Source organism: Oreochromis niloticus, linkage group LG15, assembly GCF_001858045.2.
Source record: "Oreochromis niloticus isolate F11D_XX linkage group LG15, O_niloticus_UMD_NMBU, whole genome shotgun sequence".
NCBI lineage: Eukaryota > Metazoa > Chordata > Actinopteri > Cichliformes > Cichlidae > Oreochromis > Oreochromis niloticus.
In genome coordinates, this window is record NC_031980.2 from 15384550 (window position 1) to 15409048 (window position 24499).

A 24499-nucleotide genomic window follows, 5' to 3' on the forward strand; every position below is an offset into this window, starting at 1 on the left:
CAAATCACAACAACAGTTGCCTCAAGGCACTTTATATTATAAGGCAAAGACCTTGCAGTAATACAAATCTGATGTCATTATACTTTTTCGATTGTAAGCAGAGTTGTAATGGTAACAAGTATCAACTTTAAACTAAAAGTAGTCGTGGTTAGCCCTTCCAAAGCGCACCAATAGTTGGCGTGTATCTGCTCGCACTGATCTTTAGAATATTAAATGGGCAAATCTGTCTGTAACAGCAGAAAGGCTGAATTGAGCACATTCCTCCATGCAGTCTGGGGCTGATTTCATTATAGATAAATCAGATTCATCTATTCAATCTCTCTTTCTTTCTATCTGTCAGTCCCTTTCCATTTCTCTCCCTTTCTTTCCCTCTATGTGTTTCTTTCCCCAATTTTAGCTCCCTCTCCCTCTCTTTTTAGAGCCTTCTCATTACTTTTTACTCTGTCTTTCTCAATTTCTGTCACTCCCTGTATCACTCTCGTTATCTGTGTAATATAATAAGTATGCACACAGATGAGGAGAAGGAAAGAGAGAAGAGACGAGAGTAAAAAGTAGTGGAGAGAAACGGGGAGGGTGTGGGGGGGGAAGAGGAGAATAAAAAAAAGAAGTGCCGTGTTAAAAAGCTGAGTCCACCAGAGCAGTCACAACAAATTCATCTCTCCCGCTCTCTCCATTCTTTCTTTCTCTCTCTTGCTCTTTGATACAAGCTGGCCTCAGTAATACAATAAAAAAGTTGGCTCAGCTCTGTGCGTCTGCATGCATGACAGTGTGTGTGTGTGTGTGTGTGTGTGTGTGTGTGTATAAGGTAGACGACACCTCTTACTCCCTACTCTCTGTCTCATCATTGCAGCTGTTCCACAGAGGTGTGTTTCAATATATCACCCTGTCACGCACACATACACACACAGACACGGTCCCTGCTTAATAAGCGGTATTCAGAGCTCCTGGGTTTATAGAAGCTGAAACTGCACTCCTGCACAAAACTGAAGCCTTTCTGACTTTCCTTCAGTACACATTCATTTCTCTCTTTATACCATTCCTTTTGCTTATTCATCCTTTCCTTTGTTTCCATTTCTTTCTTCCATTTGCTTTTATTTCCCCTTTGGTTACTTTTTACTGAGATTTGTAGTTTTCTTCTTATTAATTTATTCTCTTTCTTAACTTGAACCCTGACATTTCTTCAATGAGTCTTCATCTTTGAAGCAAACAGCCCATTAAATAACACGACACAAATAGATCTTAGCCTTTTGTACACATAAATGTACATCAATGGCTCATTCAATGACCATCCTGTAACCACAAAGAAAAGAAAAGAAATCAAACATGCCTAAACATAATGAGTAAAGCCCATGTATGTACAGGCTTCTGTGGCCTAAATTTCCACAACTGCTTTTAAAACTACCGGTTAAAAGCATTTCATTTGACCTAAACTATATAAACAATTTCTGTGCAATTTACTTCTTACTTGACTTAAAGAAAATAGACTGGCAGTCCCTTCTTATTCTTCTTCACCAAAAAAATGTATAAAATTACGTGTTGGTAGCATTTTATGGTATTTTATGATCATTTTGTTCATTTAACCTCACTATAAAAATCACACTGAATGTGAAAATCTGTAAGTAGTCCAGTGACTTTCAAATACAGATGGAGAAAGCCAAAGGGAAAACAGAAAAGATATGAAAAAGGAGCCAGAGAAGAAAAGTGGACACCTGGATGAGTCCTGAGGCTCTGCGGGAAGGAGGGGAGGAATCAAGAAGGAGGGAGGATGGGCAGAAGGGTGGGCAGTTTCTTTCAGCTGTTCCTTCGTAAGGGTGTGTACGTGCCGATGTGTGTGTGTCTGTGTGTGTCTATGGTCCATATGCGCATTAGTGCTGGAGGAGTTGAACAGGGGGTCATACCAGATGGACACACACACAGATGACAGATTCCACCCACTAGCATCATGTAACCACAGTTCGGTCGCTCTCCTGCATGCATGGAAATAATACATAATTCTCACTTTTAAAGTCGCAAATGAACGGAATGTGTTTTGGCAGAGGAAACTAAAGTAAGACTTTCCATCAAATATAGCTGCATTACTGTGATTTATTGGTCTTCGTCCAAACTGTTCTTGTGACACATTTACTTGAAAAGTTCACTCAGACAATTTGTTGTTATCAACCTGTGCATCAAAGCAGCTGCTCTGTCTCTGACTGCAGATGCGACACACCTGCTCTAACATCGATGGCTAGGATGAGGCCAGAAATGCAACGTTTAAGTTTTAACCCAAACAACAGTGAAGATGTGTGTTTTGGGGGGTTTTTGTAATCTGGTTTCATTTTGAAGGGAAAAAAGAAATTGGTGTTGGACCACCTCTAAGTTTAAATGTTCCTGTTGACACTGTTGTTGGGCTTTAAACATTAACTGTCCTCATTTGGTCCCAATTTTTGCTGATTAAAAAAAGTAAAGCTGAAAACTTAAAACTGGTACCACGTAGAGTTACTTCTGTTGCTGGTCGGGTCTACACAGAACCATTTTTGTTAAGAGTTGATCCCACAAACCTCTCAGAGACAAATTACGTTTATTGACCCCGATCAACCTTTGCCTCTCCACACAGCCACAAAAACTCACAAACACAGACTCTCCCTCACTCTCTTTCCCTTTCTCTTTCACACACACACAAACACACTTCACTTAATATCCTGAGCGCTTCAGTCTCCACTCCATTCCTCATCCAGTGAACCAGCTCTTTGTGTGTGTGTTTGCTCCTCTCTTTCTTTGTGTAAGGGTGTAAGGTTAAATGATGGCCATTAAGATTCATCTCTGAGTTCACTACAGGCAAACCAAATACCCTCTGACACACACACACAGACAAACATGCACACAAACACATAAGCAGATGAGGGTGGTCAGAGTGCACCAATTGTCTCTCCTCTTCTGTTTGTCTCTCGCCTGTCATTTAGGCCAATTGAAATCACTGAATGCATAATGAATTGCAGTAATTGTAGCACTAAAGCGGGGCTGGAAAATTTGTTCACTTTGTCACTTCTTCTTATTGGCTTTAAATTCCTAGTTTATAGAGGGATTTCGGGCCTGTGTAAATCACCATAAATCACTTTCTTGTACAGCTGACCGTTTCTCGGCAGATCTGTTGTGGCATGCTGTCGACACATTTCACAAGATTCACTCTGTTTGCTCTCCTGCTGCCTCCCGGGACAGATGAACGAAAAAGAGAAGGATGAGGACGAGAGGGTTACAGATAGAGGGGACAAAGAGAGATGAATAAAGTGATGATTGAAGTCATTCCATCTTCACACCTACAGATTGGAAATCACCAGGCAATTTCCTACTTTCACTTTGTTTATCACACAAAAAGCGTGTGTGTGTGTGTGTGCGTGCGTGCACAAGCACCAGTATGTGTAAGCGTGTTATTCGCATCTCAGTTAATCCTTTTCTCCCTGACAAATTCACTGACTGACTAACAAGGAACTAACTGACAAACTGCCTCATTTTCTTCAATCTGAACTTTTGCACACACACATAAAACACAAACACACTGCGTGATGACTGAGTGGACCCTGTGTCAGTCCCAGCATGCCTCTCTGCTCCGAGGCAGGAGATTCTGTCATCACCACAGTGACTGTCAGAACGCATCATCGGCGGCCTTGGCAACTAATTAAGACCTGCCTGTCAGGCCTGTGGTCTGTGTGCATGTTTGTGTGTGTGTGTGTGTGTGTGTGGAAACATATACCAATGGACAAAAACATGAGTGTAATTAACTACCTGTCATAAACACACACAAGCACACGCACGCTTTATAACCAGAGCTACTATATCTGCCAGCAGGCATCAACGTACACAGTGTGTTACTCACCAAGACTCACCAGTCATTAGTCACACAGAAAAAAAACAAACTAAAATCCCAACAGAGACTTACTCATGCATGAAATTCAATGGTTTTATGCATTTTTTTTTATTATTATAGCCTCCTATTTTCCAATGAGGTCCCTACAGATGCATGACAATTCATCAGAATGCATTGTAGCAAATACTAGCAGTGAAAGAAATATGAATTCAAATCCAGAATCAAGTTGTTGAAACACTAAAACTTGCACTTAAAAGTTTATTTACAAAGTTAAGGGCGAATGAATGGAAAATAACAGAACAAAATCCCTGTGTGTGTAAAAGCATGCAGTATTCTTACTTTGATGCTTTAATATGTACAGCCTCAGTCACAAAGGTTGCTGGCTGTCATCGGGTTATATCAGTCACAAAGAGGGTGCTGCACCAAAAACCTCCTTGAAGCTGCTTTGATCAACAGAAGAGTGGCACAGTCACCCATAATTTGCATTGAAGAAATGAGCATGGAGGATAAATCATGTTGGTTGTGGCAACTTTTTACTTTGTAGGCAACCATTTTTGGTTTGCTTTGCACTTTTTCATGTTTCACTATCAGTTGGCAAGGATTGTGTGAGTGTTTTCATACAAGTTGACATACTCCAGTGCAAACTATGGGCAACATCAGTGACCAATTAGCATCTATGGAGGCAATGGAGGTTTTTGGTTCAGCACTGTATACCCCATTGCAAACAATTTCACATGATGGCTGCTAGCAACCACTCAGGAAATGCATGTTTTTCCCTAGTGATTGATTGCCAGGATCTCTCGGCCTGGGACAACGTTGTAGTTGGTCAAGATTTTTTTTTTAGGATTTTTAAAAATAGTTTTAACATCTCATCTTCAGATAAATCCAGTGAAATGTAATTAACCAAGAGTTGCATGAAATGAAAACACTCATTTTAAAATGATAGGCAGAGTACTTATTGTCCTTGATCTCTCTTTACTCTCTTAAAAGTGACTAATACTGTACAGTCCCATTAGCTAAACAACATTAAAATCATGTTTCAGGCAATTGTTCACCCCCTTACACACAGTAATAGTAGTGAGTGCTGAATTCATCCTCACCACATTAAGCAGTGATGCAAGTTCACTGACTGAAAACTGTGTGCATGTGTGTGTGTGTACAGTCAGTAATGAGGTGTGACTAGTGTGTGTCAGTGAAAGTTGACTGATCAGCGTAATGAGCAACAGAACATAGAGGGAAAGAGACGGCAGACAGGACGAGGAGAAAGTCACGAGATGCACCAAAACTGAGTAGGAGGATATATTAATTTCTTTTTCATATTGACTGATTACACATCTAAAGGCTGTCGGTGTCTCTGCAAGTTGTTTTTGATACTGCTGGAAACGTGACAGGACAGACCAAAAATATAAAAGCACTTAAGGGAGAGGCCTTTTTTTCTGGCTTAAAAGGAAAAGATGTCAATTTAAATTCAGGTTGAAGTTACACATCATGTTTTCTCCTTAATTTCTAGCCATTTCAGGTATAATTGAATAATGTATTAAATCTTTGAACAACTGCACAATATATGAGTCAAAACAATTAGTTTTATTGGTATAAAGTCTAATGCTGGGCAATTCTACAAATGCACTGTAGCTGTATGTATACTTGCTTCGGTAAGATGACTTTTAATAGAAAAATTGACATTTGGTACAGGTTGCACTGTCTGAGTCACACTGTATTTGCTTACCAGGTGAACTTTATTAAATTAAAATGGGTTTCTCCACTCAGACAAGTGCTTACATAAAGTTAATTGTTACTTGTTTACATGAGTAACAAATTACTTGTTGACTTTGAGAAAATATGACCCATTTAGAGAGAAGATTAAAACAGATAATGGGTGTCACTGCTGAAAAATCTAATCTGACGCTTGATCAAAACTGTAAATCACGCATCACAAATATCGACCAACAGAAATTTTTACAGGTAATGGATTTCCAATTGCTTAAATAGATACAAATAAGCTAGTCTTTACTTACAGGACACAATGATCTCTCTGCATAGCTATAAAACATCATTTTTACACTTGATTTTAATCTGTGAATTGGATCCCAGGTATGCAGGTATGACAGAGGCTGTTTGTGCCTGTGTATATTTATGCTTCAAGGTGACTAACCAGAAGTTGGTCATCAGTCAAGCTCTATATTTATTTATAAATGCCTAGCAAGTAATAGTGAATGTTCCATTTACAGGCTGTTTCAGCTGTTGACATTTGTAAAAGGGTGCAGGACAAAACAGGAAAAGGCCACCATGTCCTGCTTTAAAGACATATTTTCTTCTTAGGATACATTACCGTACATCTCTATGTGCGTCATTTACATTTAGCACTTTCCACTTGTTCCACTAAATCCTAAATCCAGACATCTAAATCCACGTTTAAACACAGTCTTAGACTACTTTATCTACTCTGCCTTCCTCTCTATCGCCCTGGTTAAATCGAAACAGCTACAGCCAAAACCAGGCCTCCTGAACGATAAACAGGCTGATTTCAGAGCAGAAACCTACCAATCACAGTACTGCACAGTATTCCAGCCAGGTAGAAAAGTAAATACACACACAGGGAGACAAAGACACACATGAAAGAGGAACAAAGGCCAATTCTCAAGGCTCTGCCTCCATCTGTGAGAAAATGGGTTAACAACTTGTACTTGTCCACTTTGTGCTGGTCAAAGAGAAACCTAACTCCTGCAGTAAATGAGAAAGCAAGTCAGTGCATTCTGTTCCCTCTTCCAAAGGGATGCAGTGAGTATTGAACCCAAACAGGTCGCAGACAGAAGTTGCATTGCAGAACAAGCCCGGACAAAGAAAATCCTACATACAGAATTGCATCTTATCAAACCAGCATAACTTTCTCTCTCTTCGCTGGTCTCTCTCTCCTGTTATCAGCAGATACGGAGGAGGTATGAAAGAGTGCAGCTGCAAGTGTTTGTTGTGTCAGTCTGCTCTGGTCTGCTCTGCTCGTGTGTAGTTGCTTATCATACTTCAAACAGCTTTTGCTCCTTCTCCCACACACTTTTCTCCGGTCACTCCTCTTCTGTATCATGTACTCCCATTTCTTTCTTTTCCATTTCATGAAGGATTATAATCCAAGTCTGTGTCAGTCAGGTCAGGGCCTGTAACGTGTATCTAAACAGCTTTTATCATCATTATAATCTGTCACACCAATCTGCTCTTTTCTTTTCTCTTTTTACCAAATTCAAAAACAGATCTCTGTATATCTGCAACGTATACCGGTCCTTAAGCATCTGTTACTTCCCAGCAAACTGTAAAATGGTAACAAATTGGAACTTTGCAAAAGCTAACAGCCATGAAAAAAACAGACCGGCAGCAATGCAGCCACGGTTTATAGCGGTGACATTCAGGAGGGACCTCATCATGCTATTCAATTTGTATTTACAGGTCTCATGATTTTAAGGCGATCCAATTCAGTGCATGAAAACTCAAAATGAAGTACCACAGTTCACGGTTAGATCTTTTAATGAATTCATTTCATTCTTTCATTTTATCTCTTACACTCGTGGATGATGTCTAACAATACAAGCCAGCAGATTTTCAGGTCTCCAAATAATGAGAGCGTTCTAAAATAAAGGAAAATGGTATTATATTTTCAAGATATGTTAAGCTGCGTCATTTCACTGCATTAATACAATCTGATATCACAGCAGCCAAGAAAAAGGATTTACAGTTCTCGATGGATAGCACTTGTCATAACAGCCACAGTTAACGAAAGACAAAACATAGCCTACTGTTGAGCCCACTCTTTGTTCACAGTGTCATTTAGAAAGAGCTTCTAATTTGTTCTCACATGTAGGTGGAGTTTCTGCACTGTTCTGTGGTGCGTTGGTTGCAGGCAACATCAGACTGTTTTTCAGATTTTACTCTGAGAAAAACGGGCAATATGATTAATGTGAGTCATAATCTTAGGAATGCATGGAGAAGATGAGTACTGTGTGGTACACTTTACGTGCTGAATACCCATCTCTGGTGTAAAATCATCCCACAAATATGAAAAACAGGCCAAATATTTTGTGAAGAAGGATATGCTTAACCTCTTCACATATAGATATGAGCGTATAGTCATTATTATGAAGCATTAAAATCTAGATGGATCAAATTAGAAATATTTCAGATGGCTAGTGTTTGATTTTATACACATTTTTTAAATGAGTATAACATAATTACCTAACATATGCTTCTGGGATTTAAACTTAAATTACAAGTTGTGTGTGTGTGTGTGTGTGTGTGTGTGTGTGTGTTGCCGCACAACATGAATCTATGCCTGATTCACTAAGGTTTATGGGTTTAAGATATTATATAATGTAATGTTTTAATTAAGCTATTGCAGATTTGCAGTCCATACTAAATCTAATTCAATAAACGTTCTATATCTTTGTGTTAAATCACGCAATCGTATTGCGATTCATACTGCACTTCACATGTGCTTTTGTGTTCAAACACTAAAGACAACAGGCATCAAAAGGTCTAAAAAAATCTCTTACAATCTGCAACAATTTAGTAACTTACAAAACAGTCAGTAACTTTTTTTTAAAGCAAAACATGACTGCACTTTGTCTATTTGAACTTCAGTTGAGCTTAAATGGAATCCGGCATCTTTGAAGTGCAAGAACACAACAAAGAACAAAAAGACATGTAGACTTTACTGATTATATAAGAGCTGCTGATACAACTACAGCTCACCAACAACTGTACAGTATCACATAAGATGGTAATTTAACCCACTAAATATTCAGCCTATCTATATCCGTGAGTTAAGTCATGAACATATTCATGCAAAGAATGTAAAATTGTAAAAAGTATTCATAAATTCATTAAAAAAGAGATAAAAATTGGTCTGACACTTAAGCAGTTCTTTGTGGTGGAGTACAAGAGAATTAAATTGGATCTGTTATGTGTGAAAACAACATCCCACTGGACAAATACTGTAGAGCAGGTTCCAGTCTGATATTAGCAATAAAAGACAGATCCTTTAAGAGCAGATTATTTCGTTATAAGCCTACATAAAGTGAAATCCGTGCCATGACCCGCTTTATTAAGTCCACACATCGATAAGCTTAAACATCAACAGCTCAACAACACTGTTTGGGATTAAATAATCATGTTAAGTTTACATACGCAGCCAGAAGTGTATTCACTATGACCGGCAGTCATGCTCCTTCTGTTTCATTCCTTCTCACACTTCTGCTGCTACGATTAAAGTCCCTCTCCCCCTCTTTTAGTTTCTCTTGCTCTCTCTGGACCACTAACCTTGATTCACTGCTTTACTCGACTCTGCCTCAGGCTAGGACATATACACATACACACACTGAACATAGAGACATGTACAGACAGGCAGATTTACAAGCATTCATACAGCCGTATAGACTAAATGGGAAATATACACATGTACTTGACCATGGTAAAGTACAAGTGGTTAGTTTGGGGCCAGCGTGAGGGGAAAGTGCGGCTAACCAAAACCACATGTGGCTGACTCGCTCTCTCACTGCGTCCAGAGGTATGTGAGGCTTTGGAGCGTGTGTGTGTGTGCATGTAACTGTGTGACGGTGTGTGATAGAGAGCAAACATTAGAAGAAGAGGCACAGAGGTAGAGTGAGCTCATTTCTTGACTTTAACCTTTATTTATCCAGGGAACAGCTGCATTTAGCAGACATGTAGTTCTGTAGTAAGACTACATTCACACAGCAGCACACGGAGGAGTTGCCCCACTTTAAGTATGCTTTTTACTCTTGACCCCTGCAGCAGTGCCACAATCAGTGAGGTTAAGCTCTTTGTTCAAAGGCAAACCTGCCATAGTTCCTGCACAGTCACATCCTAAACCTGAAAAAATCCAGTTTGAAAACACTCTGCCCAAAATACTCTTTTAAAATGTTTTTTTTTCTCTGACAACCACGAAGAAGGACTGACCCTCTTCTGCTTCAACTGATTAGATTTCAGCCAGTTACACAGATTCTCTGTGAAGAATGTCTGTTTGTTTCAGATCAGCCTCCTAGCCAATGAAACTGCTTAAAAATGACTGCAAAATGTACAATCACTGCATTTTGAGCAAGAGTTTGTATGTCACACTCTGTAGAGAAGTATGCAAAAAGAAAAAAAGCAACATGAGTGTTTTTTTGGCCAACAATCAAATATGCACGAACTCAATCAGCTCCAACAAAAAATGATTAATTTTGTTGACTTTGTCCCTTGCATGAACTTGAATGAAGTTGAACAGAAAGAAAAAAAATCCACAAAGACTACATGGAATCTCGGGAAAACATCTTAATGAACAAGGGTGTCAAGTAGTGTATCCAACTGATGAATGCCGAGCACACAACGTAAAGAAAGTCATGAGTTTTTTATTCAACAAATTCATGCAAACCGGAAAACATCAGCATACACAAATGATCATGCACAGACAGCTGTAGTTCTGTATCAAACCTGCACTTAGCTTCACTTTGTAGTGAGGAACTAACCCTAGAAGACAAAGCAATGCTGTGTGTTAACATACCATTGTGTGCATGTGCGCATGTGTGTGTGTGTGTCTGTGTCCCTGAGGTTGAGTGTAAGAGACAGTTTATGTCATGGGGAGGTAGCTCTGTATCTGCTAACCGTTACTCCAACAAGACAGCTCGCTTGGCTCACACACACACACACACACTCACACAACGGACACACACAAGTTTCATACACACACACACACTTTATTTACCTTTGGCCCAACACAGACATAGTGACAGTTAACCTAGCCACTTAATACAAACGGACAGTTTCTTCTACAAGGACTTATATTTAGAGTGGGGTGTGCGTCTGTGTGTGTGTGTGTGTGTGTGTGTGTGTGTGTGTGTGTGTGTGTGTGTGTGTGAGCTTGAGTCAGAGTAAATCTGGCTGAACTGAAAACAGAGAGGAGAGAAAACACTAACAAAAGCATTCCAGAAAGTGGGTGAGAGAGATAGTGAGACACAGAAAAAGAAGGAGAGAGCGAGAGAGAGACCTTGAAGAGAATGCGGGAAGGGGTGAGGTGAGAATGTTTCGTTGCAGCATGACACTGTAAAGAAGAATCTGTACTTCACCTTTTGAGCCATCAGATAAAACCATAGATACCTCTTATACATCGGCAATATTAACTGACAAAGTGTGTGCAAAGTTGCTGTTTGGGGTTTTTGGCTAAAAGCTGAAAAGAAAACATTTACAAGTCTGTATATGTTACGTAGAACAGGAGAGAGGAGAGAAAATGCATTTGGCTTTTCATTCTTTTTTCATTGCACAAATGATCTTAACTTAGCTGTCTATCAGACAAATGAGCTCCCATTTAGCCTAGACTGGGTTTTTTTCTTTGTTTTTGCTGCTTTATATGGTGAGAAATGAAACATGCTTGTGCCTTTAATGTTCGGGAAAATCAATATAAAGATGAATATGCAAAACACAGGCCCTTTTTAACTATTTCTTTACAGATGTAAGTGATTTTAACTATGTTTGGAGTTTTTAAGACAAGGTTGACAAGTGAAGTAAAATGTTGAAACAGCACTTTTGATGCAAAAATCACTTAATTCACTTTAAACTGACTCCAAAAATATCATTTTACCTTTATTTTCCAATCGGTCCAGTATTGTTCAAGTGTTTAAGTAAGGATAACTACATGACAACTGAAATTTCCATCTTAAATAGAATCCACACACTTTATCCCATGTAATACAACACCATTCGGTCTGGATTTGGAAATCCCACCCTTTCTCTTGTTGTGGGGGAAACATGGGAATTGGAGAAACAGGGAGGAGGAGAGATGGGAGAGAGGGGGAAAAAGAAGGGGGCATTAGATTAGAAGTCAGGGGTAGGGAAAGAAAGTGTGTGTGTATGTGTGTCGGGGGGGGGCAGAGAGGGGTAGGGTTTGATAAACGTTGTGTTACTCTGTTTAGGTTAGTGGGCCATAAATTCCAAAGGGGGTAGGGAGGTAAATGAAGCTTTAGGATAGAGTTTACGGATAGAGGCTTACTTGGAAATGCTCCGTGAGAACAGGCGAGAGAGCTTGTTTGACTAAACTGACTGAGTTTGTTCTGACTTCACCAGACACGGTGGAGTCTGCATAGTATCCGCATCGCAGGGGAGTGTGCATATGTGTATGTGAGGGAACATCAGCTTAAATAAGACTTTCAGGGCATCCTCCCAACGAAAACCTTACATGTCCTATTTTGGAGCTCTTCATTTTGTGTTGCTCTGAAGCTGTCCGTTGGGAATGTCACTGCACTACCTTTTCTTTTTTATCACTTCCAGTGAAAGGCCACATTATTTGTTCTGAGAGGTAAAGTTCTGTAATCGAATCAGCAGAACCCATGATCAGAGGTTGCCGCAGATGAATCAGTCCTGCTCACTTGTGCTCAAACACTAACAAATGCCTGGGGGAGTAACGGTCTCAATGCATGTTTTAAGCCTGCAATATATGGAAACCGTGGAAAAACTATTGTTTAGTTTCATGAATGCATACATATAAATCTCAAAAGGTTGGCCTTTAGGAGGTTGAAACTCAGCAGGCAACCCTGGCCCCTCTCAGTTATAGCTGTTGGAGGTGCTGCATAGCTTCATTTTGATATACGACACTAACACAGCGCTACGTTTACAGATTCTAATCCCTGAAAAGTATGCATTTAAGTTGTAATCGCTCATAGAGGATTTTTGTGAAGAGCACAGTTTAGTGAAGCCTTCATTATGGTTGATTTTATGGGTACTGTAACAGAACCCGGTGCTAAATTGTGAAAGACCAAAGTATAGAAAAGCTCCAACATTTCAGTTCTGCTCTTCGCAATAGAGGCTGCATTAGGCAGGGTCAGCTTTCTCTTTCATATGCTGAAGCACAGTGCAGCAGATACACAGAGGCACTGCTATTAGTGTCAATGGTGGAGAGAATTAAACATTCGAAAGTGTGGTTACACTTTACTAGAGTCAGTGCTGACAATGCTCACTGCTTCGGCAACAAGTGGCAGAAACATGAGCAATCTGGCAACTATAAAAAGTATATTACAATACAAAGGTTCCCAAATTCAAATCTTTAGAGATGGGAATTTATTGATTGTTTTTTTGATTCTGATGTCCATCAAGTGATACCCAGTCTGCACCCATGAGTACATTGGTTTCGCTTGCTATATTTATACACCCTCTTCATGAAAAGTCCTTTCAAAATGTGACATGTGTGATGGAAGAGCACGGTTGTGAAAAGGTATGAAAGCCACAGATTTACTGTATTACATGTCAGAAGCTAGGAAAAACATGTCCATCACTAGGCAACATCTTTGCAGTGCAGCTAACATTTGCAAACTCCAAAGACATTCAATTTACAAAGCAAACAAATCAGCAAACGCTCACTTTTAAGATGGTAAAAATTGGTCATTTTAGCTTGTTAAAAAGCTTAAACAACCACAACGTAATCAATTTTTCTGTAATTTCATTTGATATTTATTCATTGCTTAATTAAATGTTTCATCATGTCTATTTAATTTAATTTGTCTGCCCTTGGGCTCAGATTTCTGCAGAATATCTTTCTAAACAAGATAGAGAAAGCACGCTGCATTATGACTGCAGACATTAAAGGGTTGGGAGACACCTACTTATCTCCCACTTAATTGCAGAGTTTGATTTTCCTTATACAAATGAAGCTTTATACAGTGTATTTAGAATCATTTCCCTTAAAGAGTAATGATAACGGCTGTATGTAAAATCTGTAAAGACTAAATATTAGCATATCACTTTATCACAGGCGATATTTTAAAAAACAAGGCTAAGATGACCCAGCTAGAAAACTGACAGACAGACAGATGTTCAACATTTAAATGTCTGTCTTCAGACTCCCACACACAGTCTGTCTGTTAGCGTGATTGACTGTATGATGTGTATACGCAGTCACTGTCACGCTGACCATGTGTCTACAGTCATCTGCAGTAAGGAGAGACACACACAGGCTGGCAGGAAGACAGACAGACTAAACCTCAGATTAGAGTGGCAGACAGACAGATTTGACGGAAAAAAAAACATTGTGTACCACTATTTGGAGGAAAAAGATAGCTCGGGAATATCTCCTGGAAGATTTAAATCTCTGTTCACACAGAGGAGCGGCAGTGTGGGGATGTGAAGATACATGGTCAGGGATGGAGATGATAATCTTAATGGACTGGTCGTCTATCTGTAAGCCATTGATTCACACACACACACGTAAGGGAAGGTTTAAATATCTCGAAAGCCTTCTCCAACTTCTGATCTGAAATCAGCTTACAGAAGGGAGGAGAATTATTGGAAATGAATTTGAGGACAGTGAAAACATGTCTCTATAATTTTAGGACATATTGTTAAAGTGATTGTAGCAGAGTATCCCGTAGGATTTTACCTAGAGATAATACACACAGATAAGCAATAAGCCTTTATATGGAATATTGCACATTGATGGCTTATGGCTACTTTTGTGTGCATTTGTGTGTTCCTGTGTGTGCATTCATGACAGATGTCTTCATAACTGGAATAATGGAAACCGCTTCTGCCAGGCCCCAGAGCTACACAGGCACATACACACAGGAGCCCTTTGGCTATCCCATCCACCTGAAGGCTGGCATAATCATGCATAAGCACACACAAAGTTGGACTGTCACATCTACTCAAAGTACAGGTTAACTGCGGCCTTAAGCAAAGTCTGATATTATCTGTCTCTTTAAATATACTTTGTTTACATAGCTTAAGTTTTTCTTATAAAGCATCAAAGATAACAAAACTATTTTACATTTTTTAGGGAAGTTAACTGTTGTATAAACTAACACTAAGAAGTAAGAGAGGTTGAGAAATTAAAATGTGCCAGATTAAGACCATGGGTTACACTTTAACCAAGAGTCATCGGGAAATCCCAGACTCATCTATTTTAGTGTTCTGTGGGTTGACTGGATCATTAAACATTTACTGAACATGAAAGGCAGGAACTGGTCACTGTGACAAGAGGAACAGTGGAGATTTGAAGTTTCCGCCCCAAAGTGAAACATGCCATAATCAGTTTGTAACCTTATAACTGTACGTCAGTGCCACCTATATACTTATAATTAATAGTTAGTTAATGAACAGCACTTTCTGCAAAGACCCTTGCCTTGCCCAAAAACCACCTCCAAAATTTAAATGAGCCTTCCTGGGAAATGGGAAAAGGTGCTTCATACAGGAGTGACCCTGAAAAGCACAAAACAAAACCATTGTGACAAGCTTGAATATGTTACTATATGCATTTCATTACAAAGGACTTTGAATTATTACTACCATTAACAATATAAGTCGTATCAGTGTATTCATGAAAATACAGAGTACAACTATGATCCGAGCCTAAGGCCTGCAGACTTTGCCTTCATGTTGCCAGGAAGTTTAAAGTGAGCAACAATAAAGATTACATTAGAAAAGAGCATCTAATTTCTAATGTAATCAGTTTTGCTGCTAGAGGATAAATAAATTCCTGAAGAGTGAAAACAAATACAAAGCATCATGTCTCACAATCAAGACTCTCTGTTATTTGTGCCAAAAATTTTATTTATTTAATGTTTGCACAATCGAGTGAGGAACCTGAAAAAGGTCTAATACTAAAATTACGATTGATTAGATACTTGTTTGCAACAGTATTGATACCAACAATGTTATCTTCACCTCACACAGCATCATACAGGCACACCTGAACAGCAGCACATCAAAACAAAGCATCTGACACCTGAGAGGAGAGGTCAGTAAAGCTCCCATTTCAGCAACATTCAAGTATTAAACAGTTATCGTAAATGTTAAATGCTAACATTATTATGACAACACAACCATTACCTCACCTCCAATAAACCAGCAGCTTACTAATCCGTTATAAAAAATATTCTTCACTTGGGGCCCAAGTTCAGTGAAATCTACTAAATTCTGCCAGAGCAGATGTAGAATCTGCCAAAACCATTTAAAAAAACTTGTACTCCTTAATATGATTTGACAGTATTTCTACCGCACTGGGCATCCGATTGGTCTCTATTATTTTTACACTGAATAACGTCTGCATTGGAACATAGCATTCCTATGTTAGTTTTTAGGGATTGATGAAAGTGGCACTCTACAAAGTGATCTATCTATCTATCTGCAGTGTGAAGAGTGTGTAGCATATCTTACAAACTTGTAACCTTCACAACGAAAGGACAACTCCCTTATTGAGAAGAGAAGAGAAGAGAAGAGAAGAGAAGAGAAGAGAAGAGAAGAGAAGAGAAGAGAAGAGAAGGGTGTGTTTAGCTACTGAAGGAACAAAGTTACTCAGAGCTCTTTTATTAAAGAGCAGGCTCAACTAAACAAACGGCACCTGGAAACTTCAAACCTCCCGACAGCTGTCTAGCTACACAGACAGACAAGCACAGGAAGAGAGACACAGAGACAAATGGCAAATAGATTAACTGACAACCAGGTTGGCAGAGTCACAAAGACGGGTGACAGCATACCAGTACAAGAGTGCTTCAAATATTTAATCGATTCAGGATTGTCACTGTAGAAATTTTTTAACAAGCAAAATAACACTAGGCATGAGCTGAAGGTTTATGAAACATTGAAACTATCTGACATTGAATCAAATGGTTTAGAGTTCTTCAAACATGTTCATACTGAGGGAGGTCTAAATATTCCTACTGTACTTTAATGCTGGCTTATCAAGGTCAGGAAAATAAAAACCCAAAGAAAGCCCTACTGACATGTCAAGGTGAGTTGATTAAATACACTAAAATAATTGACAAGCACTTAGCCCATGATTAGTAATGTAGCTAAAAGATAGGATGACAATGGATGACAAAACAAAGCAACATCACCACAAATAATGTCTACACAATGAAAAGGGAAACCTGCGTTAGGGTGGAGGCTATGGGGGAGTTACGACAACATTAAAACCATGAAAGATGAAGCTCAGCTCTCGGCTGGCGACTCGTAACTCACCCTTCTCAGCGCGCCCCATGTGAGCTGGATCCAATAGAAGCAAAGCAGAGAATAACAGCATAGAATTAGGTTGGAAAGCATGCACAGGTTCACAAACACAAAAGAGATTTTCATTACATGTTGTTCTGACAGCAATTTTCTCACTTCATGCATTTTTCTGGTCTATTCTGGATAAACTCCTGCTTTTATCTAACTAAACAAAATATATATATTCAAGAAAAGCAAGAATGAAGTAATCCAATATTGCCCCATGACTTTCTTCAGCTTTGCATCCACCTTGTTCAACAGCAGCAGCAGCAACAAAATCAATGCTTTCAGGAATCATATACAAGCAGCTACACTCCAACAATGATTTGTAACCTTAATAACACAGTTGAATGCAATCTGTTTAAAAAAAATCCAAAGGAAAGAACAAGTCTGAACTAACACAAGTTCACAGAAACTTTAAACTTTATCCAAAACACACCCAACCTCAGCCTTCACCCTCTTATTCCACTAATCCCCATGAACTCCAAAAGTCAAGACTGTCTTCACCTGCTACCACTTGCACCAATCTCTCACTCCTTTATGCACATGCACACACAAGGCATATCTCTGTTGCACATATCATTATCACTACACACTAAAATGCACAACTGGTGCTGAGGCTGCTCATCTGGCTGTGTGAGTGTGAGGCAAAGGGTGTGTGCTTGTGAATGCACTGTAATGTAATTAATCAGCTGTGAGTGTTGATTACTTAATCTGTCATTAGCCAGCCATGTGTATAAGGGTGAGTGAATGTGTGTGTGAGTGTGTGTATGTGTGTGTCAGGCAGCAGCATTTTTCAAGGCCCCCTTGTACCAACAGCTGTGACCAGAGCCAAACAGGGCAGAGCAGAGATTGATGATACAGGACTAGCATCATCATTCATCAGGGATGTGATGTTTCAGGGATTTGGGATGCGTTTTGAATGTGCTGCCTGTCTTGGTTTCCAGTGGAGCGCTATCACTTTCTTGGTTCGCTGTCTTTGCTTGATTGGTGATTGAAACCCATCACGACCCAGTATTTAAGACTCAATCCTCTTCATGACATTATTTAATTTACTGTAGGTTTTCTCTGAGTACTTCAGTTTACTCCAACAGCCCCAAAACACGTGTGTGTTAGGTGAATTGGCAATTCTAAATTGGCCATGGCGTGAATGTGATCATGAATGGTTGTCTTTTCTATAGTCTCTTTTCCAGTAGTACCTACTCAGCTCAGCTCGACTTAACTCGGTTTTCAGAGTTTTCCTTTAGGTGGTAGTACCTGATGCCAAAAACGTCAAGCTAAAAAAAGTGACGTCAACAGACTGCATGCCACTGATTGGCCACGGAGTGGCTGGATGTCTCACGAGGCTGAGTGTTCACAAGAAACCTGCCATTTTTGAGACCCAGCAACAAGGGAAATCGCTATAAACCACCGCCGTGGTCGAATGACAAAGTGCAGACATTTACCATTGGTTTAGCAGCAGGAGTACCATTGTCTTGATATCCTGGACTTTTGGTCCACGTTGCCATAAAAACACCTCCCACATTGAGGTGCTATTCAAATGTAATGGAAAACAACGGAAACAGAGTCAAGTCAAATCAACTTGAGCAGCTGAGTAGCTGTTAATGGAAAGTAGACTGGCAACATATCCAGGGATAAGCTACCTGACCAGCATGTCATACAATACAATGTAAATATACAGTTTTTGCCAATACAAACTGTTTATGTCACAAATTATTGTGTGGGATTGTATTTGTCATCTTAAACAGACATAGTTGTGGGGGTTTGCGTTATGAAGTTATAAAAATGGGTAAGAAGTGTAGAAAGTTAGTAACACTAATCAGTAACCAGTCTACCTTCCAGCACTATTTTCATCTTCTTATTATTACATTATGAACACCACAGAGAATAACTGATGTAGCCCATGTCTGCAGTCAAAAGTTTGTATTTTCAAAACATACAAACTTTCCTTTGAAAGTCACTTCTTCATGTTTTAAGTTGAGCAGAGTCTAATTCAGTATCCGCCCTCTTTGCAGTCACTTCGCTGTGACATTATGGCATCATCACTACAAGCTGCAGAATTTCATTGGCATTTTATGGTCCCCGGTTGCTGCTTTGCTGCTAGTCTCTCTCTGTTTGTATACCCCTTTAGTCACAGTGGATCAGAGAAGAAAAATATACTCATTAAAAAAACAAAACAAAACAAGAAATCAAATGGCATCCTCTTTTGGGAAGCAATGAGTCAATCAGTGTGCAAAACACACAAACATTTTCCGCACTTCCACATACAGAGCATTAAAAGAGGAAAAAACAACTTTGTTCATATATTTTGATTCTGCCTGTGTAATAATAGTTGTTTTAAACTGTTAAACTGTACAGTTACATTTTCAACTTGTTTTAGGTAAAGAACAGCATTTCGTGAAACTTCAGTTCTTGACGAAGAACAAATTTTTACGTCAAAACATCGTACCTTTCCAAAGCAGAAAGGGAGCTTCACTGAGAGTCATTTGAAAGTAAAGAAACCTGCCACGATTTATCAGTGCAAATAGCGCTCTGTTTATTTTGCACGCTGTCACATCCTCTCGAACACGTCTGCATAAACTCATGTAAACAAGAATTTCTTTATATTTTATTTTGCAAAAGTGCCCAAAACTTTCACCCACTGTACATACTTAACCCTCAAACTCATTTATACTCACGCACACACACACACGCGCACAGTCTAATGAGGGATTAGCTAATGAATTCTCTCAGCAGATTAATTACATTTTACAGACTTCCTCCCCAAACAGCTGAAGAAATGAGCCAGCCACTTTCAAAGCAATGGATTTTGTAAAATCTATCACTAAATTGAAATCCGTAGAAACAGATTGGCTCTAAGCAAAGGGACGTTTCATTTGAGGAGAAGACATTAAGACGGATCTGAAGGACTGCAGACTGAGGCATTACTTTTAACGAGAAATAAATAAAAAGGCCTTTGATTTGGCGCCATTTTACATGGCATGAGTAGAATGAGGAGGCATTTTCACATGAATCGAAATGAGAAGCAAACATTTCAGATGCTCGTCTTTTGTACCACCGTACTCCGGAGGGCTTAAAAGCATCGGCCTCCCTCCTTCTTTGTAAGCGACAGCAAAACACATGAATTGACACACAGGTTTGCACCACACACAAACACACATACACGAGACATGACAGACACACGCAGTGATTCACACGCATACACACACACACACACACACACTCCCTTCTGCCGTTTTCACAGTCTCTTGAGTGGAGGAGATGCCCATGGCCAAAAACCAATGGTTTCTTATTTGTCCCCCTCCTCTCCTCTTTCTCACTGTCACTCCATTTCTTTCGCCTTTCTCTATTAAAACACACAATTTTATTTCATCTCCTAAATGGGGCGGAAAAGTAATTATAATTAAACTAACTTGGTTCTAATGTTCGAAATACTAAAATAATTTACAATTCTAATTAAACCAGCTCAGATGCTGTGTTCAGTGGCACTGGCAGCCTTTTAATTCGTCTGGAGACAGTGATGGAAAACAATTATTTCACTTCATTAAGATTAAAGACGCCTAGAATCTGTGTCACAACTCGATCAGAGAGGAGACAGATTTAGAAAGTTGTAAAATTAACATAAACTCGGTTACTGACTTTGTAAAGACAGCTTGTTCAGATTTATTACACTGACTTTGTAAGTGATTAGCCAAAACAAAACTGTGCATAAAAAGTGATAAGAAGAGGCAAGAGACAGGCAGATTTAGAGAAATGCTTTAAATTGCAGTTTGACTTTCTAATTGGGAAACTAGAATAGATTAAAAAACTGAAAGGAGACAAATTTAGCGAGAATGCATCTCAGCACGGACTGAAAATGACTTCTTTAGTGCTTAATGGATGGTTTTAAAGCCTTGCCACTAATATTTCTTGTCCTTGTCAGTGATAAGAGTGTAGCACCCAAACACACATTTCCTTCATTACTAACTTTTGGTCTTATAATTATTGCTTTTTCTCAGTGCCAGGTCATAATGGCTGTATTAATTATCAGCCTGCAAACCTTATTTGCATCACTGGCTGGAGATTTTATTGAACCGGTGCATAAAAATGCTGCCAGTGATAAGTTTACACAAGCTGAACGGTCTTATTATCGCCTGTTAACTTAAATGTTGCCTTAATTTCTTGTATTGTAAGCTGGTACAGAAAATACATGGAGACATATGAATGTTTACACTAAAAAGTGTGCTTGTTAATTGAAATAAAGAAATTATTTTCCCTGTACTGATTTGCTACAATTATTCTCACATTTGCATGCTTTTATCACTAAATATGTGGCTCTTTTTCTACAACAAAGCCAAAGTTCTCCTTCCTATCCTCTTTTCCACGCTAATGATAGCCCACGTCTCTGTGAAGCGGCATCCAGTCACTAGTATTTACTTGCAAATTAACAGCACTTAAATTCCCAAAGAGGCCTCAGAGAAATTCCACACATTTGTTACCCAGAGGACCAAATGGCCATGGGGGGGGGTATAGGGTGGGAAAGAGGAGGGGTGGAGGCAATAAAACCTCCCCAGATGAAGCTGGAATTAATGTGTAATTTTAATGCAAAACATTAACAGGGCTATTGTGAACACTGGAGCGTAAAATTATGATTTTATGTGTGGCGCGTGATGTGTTCTTTGCTGTAACTTTATTGTATGGCTGTGATTTTGGAGGTCAGCTTTCAAACAGCTGTGTGAGCCTCTCCTGCCTCTCTGCGCGTCGGAGATGAGAGTGGAGCAACGGCTGAATGCGGAAATAAAACGCAAACAGGTACGAGATCGAGCGCTTGCAATGAGAACGTAAGCAATGTGGTTTCTCGGAGCTCGAGGAGTCGTTTGTTTGTGTGTTTGTTTTGTAACAGCGGATAACTTCCGTGAGTTCATTTAGGCGACTTGCAAAAGTGGCGAGCAGCACTGTTGCAGCGTTTTTCCTGTGCATACGTGTTTCTGCAGGCGAGACGGACAAAAGAGCTTCAAAGGCTCACTCTGCGCTGCGGGTTACTGTTTAAACTGAAGTCCCGAAGTCAAGCAGAGGGGTGGGCTTCCAACGCATCCCCCGGAAAACGAAGTTTAAAGTAACGCACTCTGCGCGTGACCGTTTTGATGGGAAGTTTCTGGCAATTCGCAAAAATCACGCGTAACTTGATGAATGTGGTAACTAGAAACCAGTTACCGAAAAAGTATCTCAGTCTGATCTCCTCACTCACACAATGCCAAAAAGCAATTTCCCCTCTCTATCAACATGCGATCGACGTGCAGACTGTATTCCCAACCATTAGGTTTGATTGCATGCAGCGAGAATAAAGTTGGAGCAGAAGAGGCTCATTTGGTTTGCAAAGCGCCAGCAGCTCGTGGCGCTCGCAAACCCAACTGTCCGCTGGCTGGAACAAAAGAGCAACGCTCCTTTAGAAAGTACTTTTAACACATCACAGAGCGCAGGGTGATATTAAATAAAAAGCTCGCAAGCATTTAAGGACGATAAAGATCAAAACAAACCAATCCATCATGTAATTAAGGTGACACATTAGCGTGTCACGGGATGGAAAAACAGCAAAGTGCACGAGGCTTTTAATAAAGGTTGTACAAATCAACGCTGTCTTGCTACATAAATATTATTATACAGTGATGTCCGGGAACACAGGAACTTTTTTTCTCCATTCATGCGCTGCGAGACTGCACTGCTTCACGGCCAAGCTCGGCTCTGCTTGAAATCTACAGGAATAAACGACGCTCAGCGCAAAAAATGTGAAATCTTTCCACTTTAATCCTACTTGCTCATAACTGCAAATGTATGCAATGCTTCGTTTTATTCTTAAATCAGAGGCATAGTAACTCTCGGGTCTGAAGACCTGCGATGCGAAGAGCCAAGCAGAAATGCAGCAACTTAAGTTTTAGGCATTTAAGATAAGAGTTGGCGATCCAGGTGATGAGCGAGATTATTCGTTCATATAAAACAGCATAAACAAGACTTTAAATGGGCTGCATTCAAAGCATCGTACACAGGCGACTTGCGTGCAACGAAGCGAGCATTTCACATTTTAACAATGTCAAAAAAGCATCTCCACCTCATGAAAATTACCATTCCCACGTCCGCCGACATTTAAAAAGCCCACATATGTGATAAAACAGGCGATACGGTGCATTTTCAACACCGAGGCTAACTTTTCTCACACACCTGTCTGGAATTTATGAGCTTAAACCAACGAGGAAAGAGAAATTGTCGCCTAAACTTTTTTCTTCTAACACACGACACAACACAAACCACTTCAAACTGTCGTGTTTTTCTTCTTCTTTTTCCTCTTACCTGTCGGTATTTGGCCAGAGACGTTACCAACTATCGAACAGAGAAGCAGGAGTCCCAGGAATACAGAGAAGAGTGTATCCATGTTTAAAGCCGTGGCCGTGCGAGAGTCTGTAACAGTTTCTCCCCCCCTGAAAGTTTTTTTTTCTTTTTCCTCCGTCTCCAGTCTTCTTTATCTATTTCTTCAGCGGGTTATTATTCCTCCTGTTGTGATGAATTCAGCGGCCCCATTCTCTTTTCTCTCTCTCTCCGTTTTCTCTCTTTTCGCTTCCTACGGGCTCTCGCGGACTCCACACTTTGTTTCACGCGGAGTGCAGTGAGGGAGCGCGAGGGAGAGAGAGAGAGAGAGAGAGAGGCAGGGAGGGCGAGCTCAGAAGAGAAAATGCGTGACGTCACAAACCAGGAGTTTATTGAAAAATAAAAAATAAGGAATTAATAGAAACGATGTACCAACAGCACCCTGGTTTTTTTTTTATTATTTTCTATTATTTTATAAGTAATTAGCATATGCAGATTGAGGGTTTTTTTTACTTTATAGTATTATGTTATAACTCTGCAGTATTGGTGACATGTTTATGACCCCCATGCCATTAAGCTACTATTAAATTTTAGATTAAAAAAGAAAGAAAATTAACTTGATTTATCATCTACTTGACCTTTTATGTTCTTTCTGGAGAGAGAAAGGACAGTGCATTCATTTTCCCGGAGTCGTGTCCTAATCCTAAAACTAAGGTCCCTAATCTTAAACCGAGTCTTCACCCTTCTTTTTGTCCCAACAGATGAGTCGGGTCCTCTCAATGGGACTGCGCAAACAGATTAGGTCTGCACAACATGAGTAACGCCAGTACCAACACACACAGAGTCAAAACAATGTCAAGTATGTTTCCCACTGCCTTATTCAAATACTTTTATGTAATCTAGCTGGTGCTTTTATTTTCATTTTAACTAGAACTGATCTGACTACAAGTGAAGAAAAGAACTGAAGGAGTGGAGAGAAAGAGAGCAATGTCTTGCAATATATTTAATTTCTTACTGCTTAGTTATTTGTCATTATCAAAAAGCCATTGTTTCATTACAGCCTTCTCTAAGTAAGTACTTTTTTGCATTAAATTGCTAAAATAGTCAAAAAGAAAAAAACACGGTGGTAAAAATGATCCTTTGTGTTGTTTAAAAACAAACAAACTGAATTCTGAAGCATGTTATGGTCATGAAAACAATGATAAATCTCAGAATAAACAGCCCTGATACAAAAATATGCATAATTCCCCGCATAAAACAGGACGTCTGTCCAACACAGGTCTCTTTAAACCCATTCTACCTCCAAAG

The 24499-nt window shown here is 39.5% G+C and overlaps 1 protein-coding gene across 21 annotated transcripts in view; it reads right to left on the bottom strand.

The window, feature by feature from the left end:
• The window catches only part of ptprk (protein tyrosine phosphatase receptor type K), a 103949-nt gene extending 80448 nt beyond the window's left edge, over window positions 1-23501 (bottom strand). For 15 of the 21 annotated variants that reach the window (XM_019346085.2, XM_019346086.2, XM_019346081.2 and 12 more), the window contains exons 1-2: window positions 23177-23501; window positions 16826-16849 (exon numbers count right to left, since the gene is read on the bottom strand). In XM_019346085.2, the coding sequence (XP_019201630.1) occupies window positions 16826-16849; window positions 23177-23258 (106 nt within the window). In that variant the 5' untranslated portion in view covers window positions 23259-23501. The remainder of the gene's footprint in view (window positions 1-16825; window positions 16850-23176) is intronic. The other 6 variants (XM_013272041.3, XM_013272040.3, XM_013272038.3 and 3 more) reach the window with 2 other exon arrangements.
• Window positions 23502-24499: the final 998 nt, after the last annotated feature.